This window comes from Centruroides sculpturatus, unplaced genomic scaffold, assembly GCF_000671375.1.
Source record: "Centruroides sculpturatus isolate CEXI.00-Female unplaced genomic scaffold, Cexi_2.0 scaffold1020, whole genome shotgun sequence".
Taxonomy (NCBI): domain Eukaryota; kingdom Metazoa; phylum Arthropoda; class Arachnida; order Scorpiones; family Buthidae; genus Centruroides; species Centruroides sculpturatus.
Window position 1 is genome coordinate 167,768 of NW_019385298.1, and position 20,755 is coordinate 188,522.

Here is a 20,755-nt window from a genome sequence, read left to right on the forward strand (position 1 = left end):
AATACAGTTGTCCCTTGATAATCCGACAGGTATGGGACCAAAGGTGTGTCAGATTACCAAAAGTGTCCGGATTACCGAAAATAATTACATATTTCGCATTGTTTTGCTAGCAGTAACTTACAATATTCTCTACTCCAACTGTTCGAACAGAACTGCTCACATAAAACACACGAAATGTGTGTCATCGTGTAAAAATTGGATGGGGAGATTCACATCGCGACATGCTTCTGTGCAAGCAGACGTAACGGGGACGGGTACCTTGACGGGAGGTGCATCGCACTACTGAGCATGTCGGATTAAAAAACGTCGGACTATAGAGGGACAACTGTATTTATTAACTTCATTACTTAAATATTTTACTTAGATTAAATTATGACTGATAGAATTATAATTTATGTAGTACAAGGACAAACTCTTTTAATTATTAAATTCTATATTTATATAAAAATTGTTCTTGTAATAAATTCCATTAAATAAGAAATGTTGTCATCAGATTAAAGTTTATTTGACACTATATAAGAAATTTTTACAAACTGAAAATTTATGTTAATTTAGAATCATTTTTTCTTCCAGATGATTTTAAATTATTTAATAAATTATTAAAATTATAATTACTAATTTAGATAAGACATGGTGCCTAACTTCTGCCTTTAGTAGCAAATTATTTAGTATTAATCATTAAAATAGCAGATTTATGACCCTATTATTTAAGGTGATTGTTTGGTTATTTATGTATATATACTATATATATATATATATATATTTATCAGGCTTCAAAATGTTTGATATACTTATATTATACTAATATGCATATTAATGTCAACAGCAATGTCCAATTAACCGTTGAATTCATCTGGTTGTGGTTGATCTTATATGGATAACAATGCAACAACTTTCTCAGTAACTTCCACACATTTTGCAATAGGATGCACCCAACTATCATGATGTGCACTACTGAGTTCGTAACATTTTTCATTGAATATTCAACAACAGTTTCAATGACTTGTGAAGTGATAGGTTTGTGCTCTTGGACAGAGTGAATTCCCAAATATTTAGTTTTCCTCAAATCAAGTGATTGTTATTTTGAGAACTTATGGAGTCAATGGGTCATTGGAATAGATTCTCACAACATCATAATTTCCAAAATATAACTTCAGCCTTGCTGTTTTCCATAAAGAAGATTCACAAGAAATATATGTTCCTGCAAGAGAAGATAGCAAGATAGACATCATAGCTGATAAAAAATGATTCAACAGTTGTGATGACTTTTATACCCAGAACTTGGTGCAACATATAAATTGAATACTTTTGCAAAAGAAACTGCTTTTTTTTTGCTTGCAGTACTGAAAATATTGTGGTCACTTTTGTTATTAATTTTTTTTTATAGAAGTGTCTTCTGCATGTTTTGAAGTGTCCCATACCAAATTGGTTGCAGCTGGATTGCTAAATATCTCTTTATTGCTGAATATGAGTAGTTCAATTATGATAAATCGATATATTTAAAACTTTCATTATATAAACTCAGTTCTTTAATTTTGTTGTTATGAATCTGGCAGTTTATAAATCTTGGGAGCATTTTTAGATTTCCAATTAGAAAAGCTTTTTCTGATTATTTCATTTATGCATGATTAAGTTGAATTTTATTATACACAAAATTAAATATTTATTTACGATATAAAGTTTGAACTTGTGGAGTTTTTATATGTTTTGAATTTTATTACAGTAATTTTTAAAGAAATGTATAATATATATTAAAATCTTATAGATTTATTTTACTGGGTGATTTGGAAAGTAATTTCGTTTTTTTTTCCATGGGAAAAAAAACAATATTTTTATAATAAATAAATATTTTATTGAATTATATATCAACCATTTGGTCAAATACCTGTTGTCATCATTTCTGGTAGTAGCATGATTTCACATTCATAAAAGTTTTGATTATTGCTTACAAAAAAACCAATCCAAGTGATTTTTGACATTGTCATTTCAAGTAAATGTCTTACAGTTAAAAAAAATTTGTATAGACCTGAACAAGTAATAATCTGAGTGTGCTCGATCTGGAGAATATGGTTGGTGTGATAGCACATCCCATGTAAGTTACAACAGTTTCTGACGAGTTATCAAACTTGTGTGAAAATTGACATTATTGTAAATTACCTAACTTCACTGCCTGTAACTGGTGTTCTTCTCCAATACGAAGGACTTTGCAAATGTTTTCGAATCTAATGTGGTTCTTCATTCTGTAGCACCTGAAGAAGAACTACATTAGGTTCGAAAACGTTTGCAAAGTCCTTCGTATTGGAGAAGAACACCGGTTACAGGCAGTGAGTTAGGTAATTTATCAATTTCAGTGTTATAATTTCTATATAGTTGACATTATTGTAATTATTAAAACACTACACCTGTTTTGTTGATCAATTCTGGCTGCCTTTTCTATTTGATGATATTATTCAATTTGTTTACTCGATGGCAGTACACTTTTGAATCAATTGTTAAATTGTCTGGTAAAAGCTCAAAAAAAAATTCCTTAAAATCCCACCAAAGAACATGTAGAACCCATATATCGAGCTTTGAAACAAAACTAATTTTTTTCAAGTAATCATAAACAGTTCAATTTGACAAATTTAATCTCTTAGTGATTTCACGTGTTGTTCTTCGGCAGTTTGCTTCAATCAGTACCTTTATTTTGTTTTCATTGACTTCAACTGGCCATCCAGAACGTGGTACATCTTCAATATTGAAATTGCCAGAATGAAATTTTGTAAATTAGTTTTGGCACTGTCGTTCTGTCAATACATCTTCTCCATATACATCACACAAATTTTTTCTTGCTTGAACAGCATTCTTACCTTTTCAGTAATAAAAGAGCAAAATATGCTGAAAATGCTGCTTTCAATCTTCCATATTTGATGGGACACAAAAAATAAACAATTGCACAAAATCAAACAAAATTTTTTACAAATAAGCCTTAAAATGCTAGCTGTCAAAATATATAATGACTAGCAGACTCAGCCACGCGTTGTTTTGGCTCAAAATGTATCTATTATAAATGTATAACGCTTCCCCTGTGGGGGGGAATTTTTTGAAAAATCCCTTCTTAGTATACATTTTCTTGATGTACCCTATTAAAACGCAATCAAAACCACATCTAAAATAGTATAATAGAAGCCAAGTTCTTCATGGTAAGCCTTAATCCTGTCCATCTCCCCCAGTGGGGGAAATTTCAACATGTATATTATATGAAAATATGTGTGTATTTGAATGCAACATTGTGTCAAAATTTTAAAGGAATTAGTAGGAACAAATGAATGTTACATTTTTATTTATATAGATAGATAGAAGATGATCTGCTTTACTTCATCTTCACAGAAAGGCAAACTTAGGTCTTCATACTTGTGGAGTTAGCGCCATCTATTGGACATAGCCTTAGCCCTAGATGATATGTTTTAATTTATATGAATGTTTAACATAATAATATACAGCCTATGTCCACCCTGAAGGTCCATTCTAAATATTGTTGAAAGAATTTTTGAAATCGGATGAGTAGTTTCGGAGATTACCTCCTACATCCAAACTTACAAACTTTACCTTTTTATAATATTAGTATAGATAATATGGTTTAGAATGAAAATGACAGGAAAAATACGACTAATCCATCTAATGGTAAAAAAACGAAATTACTTTCTGAACAACCCAATATTTAAATAATCATAATTAAAAATTCTTTTTGTTATAATTTTGTAGAATTATGCAAGCTTGTTGTGATATAACTTTTGAGTATGTTCATGATAGAAAACAATTTGGTAAAAGAATTGGTGAATTTCAGGTATGTTTTAAAAATAGTTATTGTTAAATAAATAAAATTTTTTGAAGTTATTAAAAATTTGTGTTTTTCAGATATTAATCTGAACATTTTTACTTTTTTCTTATTTATTATTATTATACATCACTAAAGCCAAATAATTAAAATTCTGAAATATCTAAATATCTTAAGAAATTAAATTTTTTTCTTCAACAATTAATTATTCAGTTTAATTAATGTTATCTTGTACATCAATGCTGCTTTGTGTTTTTTATCTTTTTCCTGTTAGTTATACAAAAATACAATCAAAATAATTAATGTGCTTTCTCACCACACCGGGTTGTATATACTTCACAACTATCTACAATTAACCAGTAACCGGTGCGAAATTCTTTAAAATCGGCAAACGTTTTCGATTCCCCTCCTGGGATCTTCTTCAGGCTTACTTTTTTATATCTTTCGTTATAACTGGATTCTTTAATTCGAATGTTTTTAAAAAATATGGAACGTGCATTTTTCGAAAAAATTTCCGAAAGTGAAAGGAATCCACGTGTTATTTCAAATATAATTTTCTACCAATGGGGATTCATTGTGTGCAAAACCTCATAAAATTTATCTTATAAAATATATTATGATTTATCGTCAATTAAAAATTGCCATGCTGCAGAGAGATTTATTTCCTCTTTGAAATTAATGCATGCGGATTAATTTCATCATGGATCTCGCATAACCAAAAAGAATACTACAGATAGTTAGCATCAATTAAGATCGGTACCGCGAAAGAATCTAAGGAGGTTATAAAGATGAAACATAAATTGAATAGAGCTTCCAAGTGGATAAAGAGTAATGACATTGTTTTGACCAGAGCGGATAAATCCAAAGTAATGGTGTTAATGAAAAGAGAGACGTATGAGAAAGGATTAATTGAATACCTCTTATTAACTCAGTGCTCAGAAATGGAAACAAGCTGGGTAGATAAGATGCAAGCAAGAATTAAACGATTTGCTAATACGAAACTAGCCAAGAGCATGGGTATGAGGAACATAATTATAGATGCTCCAGACATGCCGAAGCTGTTCGCCTTTGCTAAGACGCATAAGCAAGGGCAACAACTCAGACCTATAGTAGACAAAGGGAGAGCTCCCACTATTAAGTTAGAAAAGTTAATACATAACAGGCTATCTGCACACTTGAAAGATTACCAGTTCAAGATAGAAAGTCCAATGGAGCTTTTAAAAGAACTTAAGAAGATAGACACTCCAGATTGCGCAACGGTATTGGATTTTAGATCCTTATACCCATCAATAAAAATTCAACCATGTTTTTGTGCGCTCAGGGACTTCCTTCTCTCTAGCATAGAGGACACCGCATTGCACCACGATATACTCAAGTTAGCGCATCTGGCTTGTTACAATTCCGTATTCCAATTCAAGAACACCATATACAAGCAAGGAAGAGGAGTGCCAATGGGAAGTCCATTATCTGGAGATTTATGCGAAATGGTAATCAGGATATTAGAAAGCAAAGTCCTTCCCTCCTTTCTCCCAAATATCAGCCTGTACAGAAGATATATCGACGATATAATTATCCTTTGAAAAGCTGAGCCGGATATAGATCAGTTTATGGAATCAATGAACAACAACCCATATGGCCTCGTAGTGGAACTGGAACAACAGAGTAAGGATAAAGTACACTTCTTGGATATAGTCATAGATATGAAAGAAAGGGTGGTACAAACTTATGTATACAGAAAACCTACAGCGATATCAACGTATATACCTTATGAATCTTGTGACCCATTTTCTTATAAGATAGCGGCGTTTAGAGCATTAGTAGAAAGAGCATATACGCATTCTTCCACCTCCCAAGCCCTCCAACAAGAATTGAATTACATTAGGAAGATTGCTAAATTTAGGAAGATTGCTAAATAGCATGGTTACAGCAATATTATAAAAGGATTATGTAAGCAGCACTGGCGTTTGCAGAATCGTGTAGAAGAAAAGGTAGAGGTACTAAATAATGGAAATGAAGATAGCGTAGAGAGGGTACCAATAACGTATAACCCGCATCTAAAGGCAATGTACGAAAAAATTGCAAAAATAAAAGGAATTAAGATTGCATACAAAAGAAACCCAACCATTTACAGTTTATTAAGGAACGGGAAGGACAATTCAGACCCAAATAGGCTTCCAGGGATATACAGTATTCCATTAAAAGATAACAGATGGGATAGGCCTTTAGTGTATATCGGATCAACCAAGCATTCATTGTCCACAAGATTAAAATAGCATAAATCAGACATTGAACATAATAAATGTACGACGGCCCTATCTACGTATGCGACAAACCTGGGCATCACACCTTTCTTCAATGAAGCGCATGTTATTTGTACCACCCAACACCATAGACAACTAAGAACTTTGGAGGCAGTGGAAATCTTTAAAGCCGATCGCAAATCCGCATACATTAATTTCAAAGAGGAAATAAATCTCTCTGCAGCATGGCAATTTTTAATTGACGATAAATCATAATATATTTTATAAGATAAATTTTATGAGGTATTGCACACAACGAATCCCCATTGGTCGAAAATTATATTTGAAATAACACGTGGATTCCTTTCACTTTCAGAAATTTTTTCGAAAAATGCACGTTCCATATTTTTTAAAAACATTCGAATTAAAGAATCCAGTTATAACGAAAGATATAAAAAAGTAAGCCTGAAGAAGATCCCAGGAGAGGAATCGAAAACGTTTGCCAATTTTAAAGAATTTCGCACCGGTTACTGGTTACTGGTTACTGGTTACTGGTTACAATTACTGGTTAATTGTAGATAGTTGTGAAGTACAATCAAAATATATTGGAATAAATGTGTTTTGGAATGTTTGTTCCATATGAAAAAATATCTTTAAAAACTCAACTGAAAATTACTCGCACAGTAGAAATGTAAATACAGTAATACACAAGTGTTACACATTTCCTGATTTCTCTCATTTCTATATTTAGACTAATTTCATATGCTGTTTTATAAATTTTGCATAAATGTATCTAATGAGTTAATTTTAAGTTTTATATATGCAACAAGACTTATTTATTGGTCTTTTTTCATTAAAACATTGTATTATTTTTAATATAACTTAAAATTAAATTGGATAAATCATGATTATACTTTAATTTTTTATTTTATTTTAATATTTCAGCAATTTAGTGCTGAAATATTAAAATATTTACTTCTTTTACTGACAATTGCAGATAATTTTTAAAACAAGTAAAACGGCAAAACCATGTTTGGGACAAGACAATGTCTTGGAGACTCACTACAAAGCGGAATCACTTTGATGCTCAAGGCGGGTCTCATTCTCATTCTCCAATCTTCTTTGGTATTGCTGCTTTTGGGCATGATCATTCAAACTTCGCTGATGATGCATTTTTGATGAAATTAACCTATCCAATTTTGAAATTTCTCTCTGTTGCGTGTCAGCCCAGCTTGAATTTTTGTCGATGCATAATAAAAATTTCCCATTTTTTAAAAAAATAATCCTGGCTATTGTATCATCCGAAATTATTTATTTTATTATGCACAAACAATATACAGTTTAATCCGATTATAATGTCATCGGATGTAATGACAACCTTAATATAATGTCAAATTTTTATTGGTTCCATGATTTTACTATACTAGATAATGTTAAAAAAAAACCCACTTGTAACAACATAAAATCGTTTTAACATCATATTTGAAGCACTCCCAAATTTACAAAATTAGATTACAAATTTTATTAACATAGAAGAAACTACGTGTTCAGTCCTAAGGTCAGAGTTCACTTTTTAGAATGACTGTGGGTGGTACTCTTTCCCACCTGACTTCAGTGGGGTGAGGTGCCTGTTTTGCCTGTTTGTAGAAGAGGGTCACCGTTTTGTATTTTATTTTGACTCAGTTCTCGGTTCCCTGACTACCTACAAGTCTGGATTTTTTTATGCGCAAATGATTTGGGCACCTAATACTCTGTGCCAAATATTAACTCTCGACATGTACTCTTACATACATGTATGCTGGTAACATAAACCAGCAGTACGATTTTATAAACAAGACATAGTCTTGTCAATTACAGGTTAATTTTTACATCTTTGTATAAAAATTATATTTTAAATATAAATTTTAAAATCAGTGTTAATTGTTTGTGAAGTATTATTATATAGAACAAAATTCAAAAGCAAAATTTAAATAAAATAGAACTAGTTAAATTCAGGCTGGTAGTTACATGTATAAAAGAATGTTGAACCAATCATCAGCATGAATTTAATGAATTATGTTTTATTTACACTCTTCAAAAATGAATTTGAAACATTACGAAGGAATGTGTATAGCCACAGACATTACTGGTAATTGTAGACATATGCAAATGATCAAAAGAACAAATAAATATGTGCAACAGACACCTGTTTATTCAGTAACAAATATGGCCCCATGGGCATCTATACAGGCCATTATATGGCAAGGCAATGAGGCAATTAATTAATAGTTGCCCCCTTACCCCATGTCAAATTGCATCCGTTGTGACATGCATGTCATCTATGGTGTGTGCTGGTGGTTCCCAGCACATCTCATGTTAAACAAGGTCCTATGGGTATTTGATGAGAGAGAGAGATCTGGTAAGGCTGCTGGTCAAGGAAGGATGTGCATTCCATTCAGGCTGATGAGAATTTAGTGTGTGATGTGCAGTTGGGCATTGTCTTGCTGGAACCCCATGTTGAGTGTGACCTGCACCTGTGGTCAAACCACATGTTCCACAATTTGTGTGATATACTGGCCTGCTGTCAGAGTACTGGAAATGTGCACCAGCTATTTACTGATTGAACATGATTCCTCCCCAAACCATGATTCCCAGTGTGGGGACCAGTGTAATGCTTAGCATAAAGGACTGGCACATGGTATTCTCTGGGATATCGCCAACTCATTTAAGGCTATCATTCCCCAATATATAGAAGCAAGATTCATGGTTGAAGTGATGATAACACCACACCAAGTGTGCAGCCCTGTGTTGAGCAGTTAATGGCACCCCTATTGCTAGTTGCCACACATGTATTCTGACTTCATGCAACCTGTTACAAATGGTTTGAGTGGACACAGATGCATCTGTTGATGGCAGCAAGTGGCTTTGGATGTCACATGCCATAGTGAATGGGTCCTGATGAGCTGTTTGGTGAATATGCCAGTCTGTATGCTCTGAAGTGTACTGGTGCTATCTAATCATCTTTGGTGTGTTTGTAGATGTTCTTGTGTCCATTGTGTCACATGCTGCTGGATGGTTCTCCTGTTGTGCCAAACACGTGTTATAATTGTGTGAATCAACAAACTGAGGTTACATAGCTTCAGGATATACATATCATTCCTCAGCTGTTAAGTAGGTAATTGGCTTGCTATCATCCCTGAGGTATTTCTAAGCTTCTTCAGAAGTTTTGCTGCTGCAAACCATCACTGATAGCATTTACAGCCCAAGTCTGCTACTGGTATTTATAGCCCAAAGCTGGATACCACATAACCTGATGTTTATGCAAACTTAATCATTTGCATGTCTCTGTCACCGCTACTGGTCCTGAAATTTGCATGTGGCTATGTGCATTCCTTTGTAGTGTTGCAATTTCACTTTTCAGGAGTGTAAATTTTGTTTTTGAATTTTGTTCTGTATAACTAAGTAATATAAAACCTTCAACACTTTTTCTAGCAATTTTCTTTAATCAAACTAATGTTTTCGGCTATATTTAATGGCCTTCCTCAGGTTCGACAATATTTGGAACATCGGATATTTGAAAATTTGTTTTCATTCTGATGACGTCATAGTTTTTACAAAAAAGTTTTTTCTTTTAACAAAATTCCTTTTAAATTACAATTATTAAACATACATGGTGGGGACCTCTGTGAATTAGCAGTTAAAAAATTGGAAACTTCAGCTCAGAAATTATATTATACACATGTTATGTCGATGATGTTCTTATTATCTGAAGATCTAAGCCAGATACAGATAGAATATTGCAGGCCATCAATAACAATGCATTTGGGCTTACGTTAAAATTAGATCAAGGAGGTGATAAGATAGCCCATTTCCTTGACCTCCAGATACATCTGGGAAATGGTTGAATAGCTACAAAAGTATACCATAAGCCTAACCTACAATCTTTCTTTATCCCCTCAACATCCAACAACCCATATATATTTATAAAATAGCAGCATACAGGGCTCTGGTTCGAAGAGCCTTTACCCATTTCTCTAACATCAAGAACACATTACAAGAAATACAATGCATAAAACACATTGCCATAGCCCACGGTTACAACAGTAAGCTAATAGAAAGGCTAGCTTGCAAAATACAAGGCAACCTAGAAACAGAAGCCATAAATTCTAGATCTCTAGAACAGCAAAGAAAACGCATAGTAGTTGATTTTGACCCTAGAATGAGCCAAACCTATAAAATCATAGCCAAGAAGGTCAAAGCAGATCTATCCTACAAATGTAACCCTTCAATACATAAACTTCTTGCCAATACCAAAGATAAATGCAGTGAAGCCAGAAAACCTGGAATATATTCGGTACAACTGTATGACAACAGATTTATTAGGAGCAAAAAGTTAATATACGTAGGTTCAACCAACAGATCATAGATCATTAACAAAAAGGATAGCAGTAAGTATGATACGCAGAACAAGAAGATTAGTACCACCCTAGCCCAATATGCAAGCATGCCAGGTATAACAGCTAAATGGGATGAAGCTAAGATTATAATACCAATACTCGATAACAGCAAGCTAAGAACAATAAAAACACTGGAAATCTTTGCAAAATCCCTCAAAGAAAATTGCATCAACAGCAGAGATGCAGACTCGCTGTCTATGGCCTGGCAATCACTCATTGACAATCCCCTAAAGGAAATGGGCTGCTAACCCATCTATTTCACACAATATGTGACATTACAATCCTACAAATTTATAAATATTTTAATCCTATCAGTAATAGCCATTCTCTGTAATTCGTTATCCATTTACATATTTATTAATTAATTGTGTTTAAAAAATTTTGTAAAAACATTGACATTATAGGTATGAAAACAAATTAATGCATAACTCTAATTTGTTATCCATTTACATTTATTAATTAATTGTGTTTAAATTTTTTCTATTTCCATATATGTTTAATGATTGTAATTTAAAAGGAATTTTGTTAAAAGAAAAGAAAAACTTTTTTGTAAAAACTATGACGTCATCAGAACAAAAACAAATTTTCAAATATCTGACGTTCCAAATATTGTCAAACCTGAGGAAGGCCATTAAATATAGCCGAAAACATTAGTTTGATTAAAGAAAATTGCTAGAAAAAGTGTCAAAGGTTTTATATTACTTATTTACAAAAGTTCTAGCTTTCTGTGCATAGAGTTCTGTATAACAGGGATGGCCAACATGTAGACCACGGTCGACCGGTCGACTGCAAAGGTTTTGAAAGTAGGCCGCGAAGACTTAAATTAATGTTTAAAAATCTTAATTTGATAAATTATTCTTACAATATTAGACTGTCTGTGCAACATACCCATACTGTTTGTATTTATCCCGATGAACAATGCAAATGAATGTTAACGCATGCACATATAAAAATCCTAAAATTGTTTGCCCATATTCATAGTCGCCTGCAGACTATATTTTACCAAAAAAGTAGCCCCTAAGGGATAAAAGTTTGATCACACCTGCTGTATAACATTCCATGACCTGAAGATGCCTGTTAAAGACATTTGAAAACATTTGTTCTTATAATAAATTGGTTTATATTAATGATGCACTTGGAACCAATTATGGTGTGATAACAAAAATAACAGGGGGAGGGGGAAACCAAACATTTTCAAACCCCATCTGGGCTTTGCATCAGGTTCTTAACCATTATTCGTTTATGGACTAAATGTTCCATGGGCATCAGAATACAAGAACATCAGGTGGATATTCATCATGCAAGAACCTCCACGGGCCAATCTCATCATTGTCACGTCTCACAAATGTGGATATCCTCTAACCATTTGAGGTGTACTGTACATCAAATGGTTAGAGGATATCCACATTTTCAAATCCAGCCTCACAGTTACATGCATAAATTTTAAAGAGGAGATGGTTTTGTCATTGGCCTGGCAAGAGATGATTCACAACTTGCTCTATCCACTTGTTGTGTGCAGGCAGGCTGACCCATTGCGCATGCACAACATGGCTTTTTGTAAAGTTTTTTCGAACTTATAATATCAAACTCTTGTTTAAACATTATTCCATAAACAAATAACCATCTAGGAATGATTAAGAACCTGATGCAGAATCAGATAACCAGATGAGGTTCAAAAACTTTTTTTTTTTTTGTTATTATACTGTAATTTAATTGGTTCTGAGTGCATTATTGTCATTAATCCAGTGTGGTGAGTGGTTATTTGGTTTATATTAACTGGAAAATAAGGTGTTGGTGCTTTTAAAGTATTTAATTTAAAAAATCTTAATAATCCTTTCCTTTCTCTTACAGCTGCCTTTTTTAGCCTCAATTTGAGGGCAGATGTTAATGAACTTCTCTAAGAATAAAAAAGTGCCAAAAATTATAAAAAATAGGACTGTTTAAATTCAGTTTATATATCAATTAAAAAAATCTATAAATTTATAATATTTAGGAATAAATTTAATAAATTTATACTTTTGTAGTAGATTCATACATTGGCATTCATAAATGGACAAACAAGACATTTGCCCATTGGGATTGATAAAAAATTCCACAATTTATAATTCTAAAAGTGATTGAGATATGTATTCTTACATCCTTAGCCAAGGGATGCTTTGATNAAAAGAATTGGTGAATGAACTGCATGTGCAAGGAATGAATAATTATAGTGCTTAATTGATTGATAGAGATAAATTTATAATATTTAGGAATAAATTTAATAAATTTATACTTTTGTAGTAGATTCATACATTGGCATTCATAAATGGACAAACAAGACATTTGCCCATTGGGATTGATAAAAAATTCCACAATTTATAATTCTAAAAGTGATTGAGATATGTATTCTTACATCCTTAGCCAAGGGATGCTTTGATGCAATACTGTGTTTTATAATCTACTTATGAAAAAAATCCAAAAAAATTAAATAATTAAATAAAAATTTATTGATGTAATTGTTTGTCTCCAAGCTTTGCCCTCTCCCTTGGAAAATTTTCTGCTGTTGCCCATTAGATTATACAGAAATGTATTTAAGTAGTAAAACAATTTTTAATATTATAACAGTTTATTATTGAATAATATATTTCTTTCAGTTAATCCAAGGAAAATTGGCTGACATGTACACAACTCTGAATGCTTGTCGAGCTTACTTGTATAATGTTGCAAGAGCAGTAGATAAAGGTCATGTCAGTTCCAAGGTAAATGTTTTCTTGTAAAAATTTGAATATAACATACATAAATTAAACAATTACAGTGAGAATATATTTTTTGTAAATTAATTTTAATATGTTTAATATGAAATTTCCAATAAAGAAGGTTACAGATTTAACTGAAGTTTCTTTCAGTAAATTTCTGCTTAGTATATCTGAATATATATTAATTTTAAAAGATATAACCAAAAATTACTTAAAAATAAAAATAACTGGAAATTATTATGCAAATTAAGAATTACTAGAATATTTTAAATTTGCAATATGAAAATAGGTAGATGCAGTAGAATGTAATATACAGTTGAATCCACTTAAGCGAATACTCTCAGAATCACTGCTTTATGCCTCCTCATCCAAAGTAACAAGATTACCCAGAGGATTGTTAATGGTCATCAATGTGCAGCGACAATTTTCAAAAAGGATCAGATGTGAGAAAACCTATTTTTCATACATTATAACAATTATTTAAACACTGGGAAGAAAATTCATTTCATCTCACATTATTGACACATTAATTTTACTTTCCCAGCTCTTTTTTTGACTGATTATTTTTACTTTCCCAGCATTTTTTTGACTGATTGTCATACTTTCCCTGCTATATATAGCAGAGGGAAAGTATGACAATCAGTCAAAAAAAGGCCCCACACAGATTTTTACATTTTTTGGATTGAGAGGACTCTTGAAATGTCAAGAAATGCAAAATATTTGGAGATTTTTTTCTATGTATGGATGTTAGTGTATGTATGGGGCATGAGTTTGTTCACCCCTTTTGAAGCTTAATAACTCATGTGTCTTTTGTTGAAAATTTCTGAAATTTTGCATGGAGGTTTATATATAAGGGAGATTGATGCTATTAAATTTTGATGGTTAAAGGTCAATTGGGTGGGGAGATAAAGGGGGTAGTGTCATATCTTGAGTAGATAAGACTTAATGACAATTTTATTCATTATTAGAATTCCAATTTTTTTTTTTATAAAATCCATTTCTACTTTCAAAATTAAACTTTTTGCCATTAAAAAATATAATAATAAAAAATATAAAACAGTTTTAAATAAAATAGAATACAACATGGAAATTATTGATTGTCTTCACTCTGATGTGACGATTCACCTAGATCAGCTGCATCATTCAGATTCAAACTGTGCTATGTTTCACTGTAAGGGACCCACTTCTTGTAAAGAGTCAGTCTTCTTTCATATTGAATTCAAAGCTTTTTAATCACATATAAGTAGATTCACACTTTAGACGAAAACTTTTAAGTGTTTTATGATAATAGAAATACAAAAATTACTAATGTGATATTCTTTTCAATAAACACAAAAAACAAAATCTCTTATTACAGAATCACATGAATGCTCACAAAACACAACAGTATGCTAGGAACACATGTATGCAAGCTAGGCCTGTCAATCGAATTAACTAAAAGGAGTCCTGAGGGGTGTTCAGGTTGGTTCATGGAAGAGTTGAATTCATCATAAAGGAGGGGAGGACAGATTGGAAAAATATACATTTTTCAAGTGAAAGGTTTCAAACACAAATGCATTAAATATAATATTTAGACAGTATTTGAAGAAATTTAGAGGACTAACCTAAGAGGACTAAATTTAGAGGACTAACCAAGAATGGACTAACTAGTCCATTCTTGGCACACCATTATTAATGGTATTCAATTCTTTCCATTTTTTCTTATTTTAGGAGTCCTATGTAACTTATATCACATTTGGAAACATTAAAATTTATTATCACATAATTTTCTTCTTACTTACATCATATTTGTTTCCATTCTTATTTCATCAGTTTTATTGTTCTATCAAATAATCAGTAAATACAGTTACATTAATTTTACTTCTTGAAATACAGTAAGAGGTCTAACTGAAAATATGTGAAGATCATTGCTCCAAATTTTTGAATGCTCTCTTAAAGAATATACAGAGTAAAAACAAATAATTACAGTACCACTAAATAAGGTCATGTAAACTCTGAAATCTGGTTGCTAATTGCTTCTTGCTTTGTATCCATGAAATGAGGACATATATGTGCTGTTTGTTAAAATATATTTTATGATACCTTTTTTAATATGTTAATGCTTCCCATGTGTGCTCAATAAAATCTGTTCATTATGATTCTGTAATAAATCTTTTAATTATCTGTTTATTAGAAAATAGATCAATGGAAGGTTTCACAAAATTTCAAGGAAATGTAGAGTCCTGTTGCCATGTGTCTACATACTATAAGATTAAAGATAGATCCTTATCTTTCTTAGAATACAGATTTGTTATACACACTGCTGCTCTGAAAATGCTGCCAACATAATGTTCTTTTAAATGGACTGCTCTACTATCTGGTACTTTGTTAACAGCAATCCTACTAATGCAAAGTAAAAAATTGGGAAATATATATATTGTCTCAAAGATTAAGCCATGCATATCTAAGTATATATTGAAATAAGGTGAAATTTATATACAGTTATATGTTCAATATTTATTTTTTAAATTTTCAATTACTGTATTTATAATTTTTATTGAAAAATATAAATTACACAAATTTTTAATAAACGATTTACTGTAAAATATAGTTCTGTATAATAATATCGTAACTGATAATCTGTTTTTATATTGACATTATTTGTTTTAAATGTCATTGTTAAAGAAACAATAATGTTAAATGGGCTTTCGTGGTATCGATGTTTACGTAAACGTCAATTAACACGATATAACCACGAATAAAATTCAGTATTGCAAAACTAAGCTTATTTTATATCAAAAACACTTGCTGATGAAAGAATAGAGGATAGAGATTCCATAGCGTGTATTATCTGTTTAGTAAAGCCCAGAATTTTTAGTACTCAATTATATCGCGCTTTTTTTTGTCTCCCGACAAGTGCGATATAACGAGGGACTACTGTATTAGTAACACAAGACTAATTACAGTCAGTTTAATATTTAGTTGGCTATTCGTTTCATTAGGCTAATTGTGACATAAAATCATCTGGGCTCAGAAGCAACTAGTTTTTTTCACAGTCCGACAACGTTGTCCAATGACATGAAATTTTTTAGAGTCAAGTGTCTTTCCATTTTACACCAGACGTTTGATGTTTAAACATTATTTGATCTACTTGTATGGCTGTGTGTAATAAAGCATTTCTTGCTAAAATGTGAACTAAATTATATGGACTCGTATTCAAATTCATAAACATGCATTCATATGAACTTTTAGCAAACACAGTTCTAAGCCAGTAGCCGATATATATCCCTACAAACTAACTGCTTTTTTGGAAATTTCACATTGGATTTGCAGCATTGGGGATTGAAATCGTCTTTTGGTTGATTGTATACAGCTTTCTCTGATGGCCAAAATTGTCATAGAAAGTAACTTTGTCGCTCCATACTATTTTTGTTAGTCTTACATTATCAATGTAGATGCTATCTTTCCCCCACAGAACCCGCCTTCTAGGTGTGCTTATAAGGTACGATTTAACTTTTGGCATACATGATCGGAACTCCCATTTCCTTCAGGCAACGAACTGTTTTTGCTCTGGAGACAGTTAATTGCAAATCATCTGCTACATATAATCTTCCTCATTATTCTATTAACTTGTGCTGTTGTTTTTCTGTTCTTCCAGGACGTTCTTTAGAGTTTCTGATTAACGTGCATCTTCTTTAAATCTGAAGCATATTTAAGATTCCGTTATTCGGACGGTTACTGCTATTTCTTTTAATGTTTTGCCAGTGGCACTTTTTCCTCCCATTAATTTGCTTAGTTGTATTAAGATACATTGCTAATATTCTGTTCACTCTTCTTATTATTTTTAGGAGATTATCTTAATCTTCTAATTGCTCTGAGCAGTAAAGGGCCTAACCACAAAAAATCTTCTAAATGCTTTTTTCTAATTAAATTATTATTAATATTATATACTTTAGCAATTGAATTATATATATATATATATATAATTCAATTGCTAAAGTATANGTTCATTGATGGCGCATATAATTGAATTGTCGTATACTGAACAAAAGTCGTATATCGAGCAAAATTTGTTTCGTCCAAACAGGACGTATTCTAAAGCAGACGTATAACAAGGTACCACTGTAGTTTTATTTCATTTTGAAAATTTTTTTAATATTAAAAATATAGTTAATCATTCTTAGATGATTTTAAAATATTTCTGAATTAACAAGTAATTTTTACAATATATGCATAAGTTAGTTTAACAAATGCAAGTTTATACAAAGATCTTTTTGATAATCATATGTAAAATTAATGACAAGATTTTAAGTCATGTTTTTGTAAAGTTGTGAGGAGTAGAAATTTTCAAAATACAAAGCATGGACCAAGGTATAATCTTATTAATTTGACATAGGCCAAGTTATAATCTTATTAATTTCAAGTATTTGAGTTAACATTGGAAAGCTAAATGTGCAACAGATATTTGCATCTATCAGCTACCATGTGAGACACTTGACACCTTATGTGCATTTTCATCTTCATTGCAGAGCATGCTGAAAAAATGAGTGACATTGGCACTTCATTTCGTCAAAGGACTCTCATTGAGTTTCTCATGAAAGAGAGCATTCCTGCAATAGAAATTCATTGACATCTGCAATGTGTGTATGACAATGGCTGAGTTTAGCAGACTCAACCATGAAACAAAATGCCAGAGTAAGGAATGGTGACACAAACAATTTCTTTAGTTGGTAAAATTATGGAAATTATGTTTTGGGTTGCCAAGATATGTATATTTGTTGATTTTTCTTCCCAGAGGAATCATTAATTCCTTCCATTATATGGAGTTATTATTGAGGAAATTGAGATCAGCCTTGTGTGACAAGTGCATCATCATCTTACAACATGATAATGCATGTCCTCACCCAACAGGATGCAATTGAGAAGATGGGTTGGGAAGTGTTGCTTCTTCCTCTCTACATTCTTGATCTTCCCTTGTTGAACTTCCATCTCTTTGGTCCACTGAAAATGACATCCTATGAGATACAAGGTTTGAAGACAGCAATGCTATCAAGGTAAAGCTTCTCATGTGGTTTGCTGGAATGAACTTGTATTGAAGTAGAATCTTCAAACTGGTAGAATGATAGCAGAAATGTGTTTCCTGTACCAGCAATTACATTGAAAAGTAAACTTTTGTAGTACATATTTATTACCATACCATACACAGCATTAAAGTTGGTGTAATACAGTTCATGTAATTTGACTTGGTGCAAGACTTTTACATATGCTTATATTTAACTTAACAGTTTAAGAACTCCTTTGAATTTGTTGAATTAAGTTACATTCTTTATTGCTAATTTGAAAGAGTTAATGAAAATCAATGTTTTTTTCTGTATTATTTTAAAAATATGCATGTATAATGTATTATATACATGGCAATATTTTTAACTAAATGTCATTTCATGATATATATTTATTAAAATTTTTAAATAGTATATGTAATTTTTCAAATATTACAGAACTTTATTAATTAATATATAAAACTTTGAAATTTTCAGGATTGTGCAGGTGTTATTTTATATTGTGCTGAAAAGGCAACACAAGTAGCTTTAGATGCAGTTCAATGTTTAGGTAAGTTTGTTTTAATGGCTCAATAACAGTTAAATCAATGAGTAAAATCAAATTATTTAATTTGCCATTATATCAATTTAAATTTGATATGTTGATTTGATATATAAAAATATTTATCAATAGTAAGCATGCTTTAGTCTGTCAGTTTAATATAGAATCAACATTTTATACTTTATTTTTCTGCACAGTGTGTCCAAAATGAGATCAACAAAGTTAAGTGGTTATAAAGGACACCATTAGGGTTTCTCAAACGAGATCCCAGTTGTTTTTTTAACCCGGGAAATCCTGCAAATTTCTTAAAAATTCACTTTTTTCTTATTTTGTGTTAAGATTGAGGAAATTTTGCAAAAAGAAAGTATAATTAACTCACAAACTGTCAGAATACATTTGTATTTAGTAATTTTAAACCTACTTATTAGTTTTTAATTTTTGTTCGTTATGGCATGTCACAAATGGTCAATAATCAGTACGTAGCTTATTTGTGGCAGGACTCTGAAAATTCTTTATTTGTCAGAACCTGTAATATCTGGAACAATTGTGCTTATGCTGTTTTAATTTTTAGCCATGCCTGTAGATTCGATAACTGTGTAACACCAGGTTATGCAAATTGGGCAAGGATACAAATGAATATGAAGTCTTGAAGTATGAAGTTTTTCTTCATAAACCTGATTATTAAAGCCAAACGAATTGCCGAATTATCAGGCTATAAGCTTGATGCTGCTATTAAAGCAGCTGAGGTAGACAAATCAAGAATACTAGACAGCAAAAGAAGTACTACAATCTCGAAAACGAACTTGAAACTTCCAGGCTACAAGTGAAGAAAAAACATATAGCATCTGTCTTCTCTTAAATGCATTAAAGACAATTCCATTAACATCAATTAAATCGGAAAGTGCATTCTTGGTAGTGGGACTTTTCATTACTAAAATAAGAATCAGATTGACTGATCGGAGTATTGACCATTTTTGATTTTTAAAATCTTATAAAAAATTTACAATAATATTTTGTATTATGTTTTATTTAAAAAACGAAAATTACCTTTTAAGTTAGAAATTTGATCTAAGTTCATTTTTTTTAAATTTTCAACTCGATTCAAAGCATTTTGTTGTTGTTGTATGCAGTTTCCAGCAAACTTTAATAAATTTTTTCTATTTGTGAAAATTTCTACATAATTCAAAGGTAATTTTTAATATATATATTATACAGTATTATTAATATGATTTTGGAGGTTGCAGAACGTATTAAATTACTTTAAAAAATGAAAAATAATTATATCATTTGATTTCATGATATTTTGTATATCTTAAAAATAATTAATTCTGTTCTGGGATTTCCCAGAATCCTGGGACAAGCAAAAGACTGGGAAATGAGAAACCCTAGACACCACAATCAATAAACCCATTCACAAATGAACTATTTTGGCACCACAACAAATTTACAAATATGTCAATAATTTGTACAGTCAAAGTAAAACATTGTTATCATATCTTAAACTAAATTTACACAATTGCCTTGGCTATGGGTTTTACATAATTTAAGCAAAGTATTTTATAATAAATAACATTGCAGATAATGTAATTATAAATACTGCTGATACAGTAGAAGCCTTGAAAACTCGGCACTCGATAACTCGGCCACACCCTGGCAGGGCAAAAATAACCTTAGATAATTAATTTTCATCATAGACAGCTTTATGCCTCATAAAGTATTTTTCTGAGGTCTGTCTTATCAGGTAAATTACTGTACACTATGTATTCATTAATTTTCATTTTCATGTAGTAAAGGCTCTCTGCCTTCATAAAGTACGTACTTTTCCTTTGTTTAAGGATATTTGGGCAGTTTATTCTCTGTTGTATTCTCAAGCAAACAATACATACAAGTACAGTACAATATTTTCTGAGGAAACACGCATACTTATCCTTTTTTAACCCCATTCCC

General features: G+C 31.4%; 1 protein-coding gene across 1 annotated transcript in view; it reads left to right on the plus strand.

Moving 5' to 3' along the window:
- The window catches only part of LOC111637332 (isovaleryl-CoA dehydrogenase, mitochondrial-like), a 61,223-nt gene that overhangs the window by 37,537 nt on the left and 2,931 nt on the right, over window positions 1-20,755 (plus strand). Inside the window, exons 9-11 of the mRNA XM_023382812.1 lie at window positions 3,745-3,826; window positions 13,127-13,231; window positions 18,745-18,817. Coding sequence (XP_023238580.1) covers window positions 3,745-3,826; window positions 13,127-13,231; window positions 18,745-18,817 — 260 coding nt within the window. The remainder of the gene's footprint in view (window positions 1-3,744; window positions 3,827-13,126; window positions 13,232-18,744; window positions 18,818-20,755) is intronic.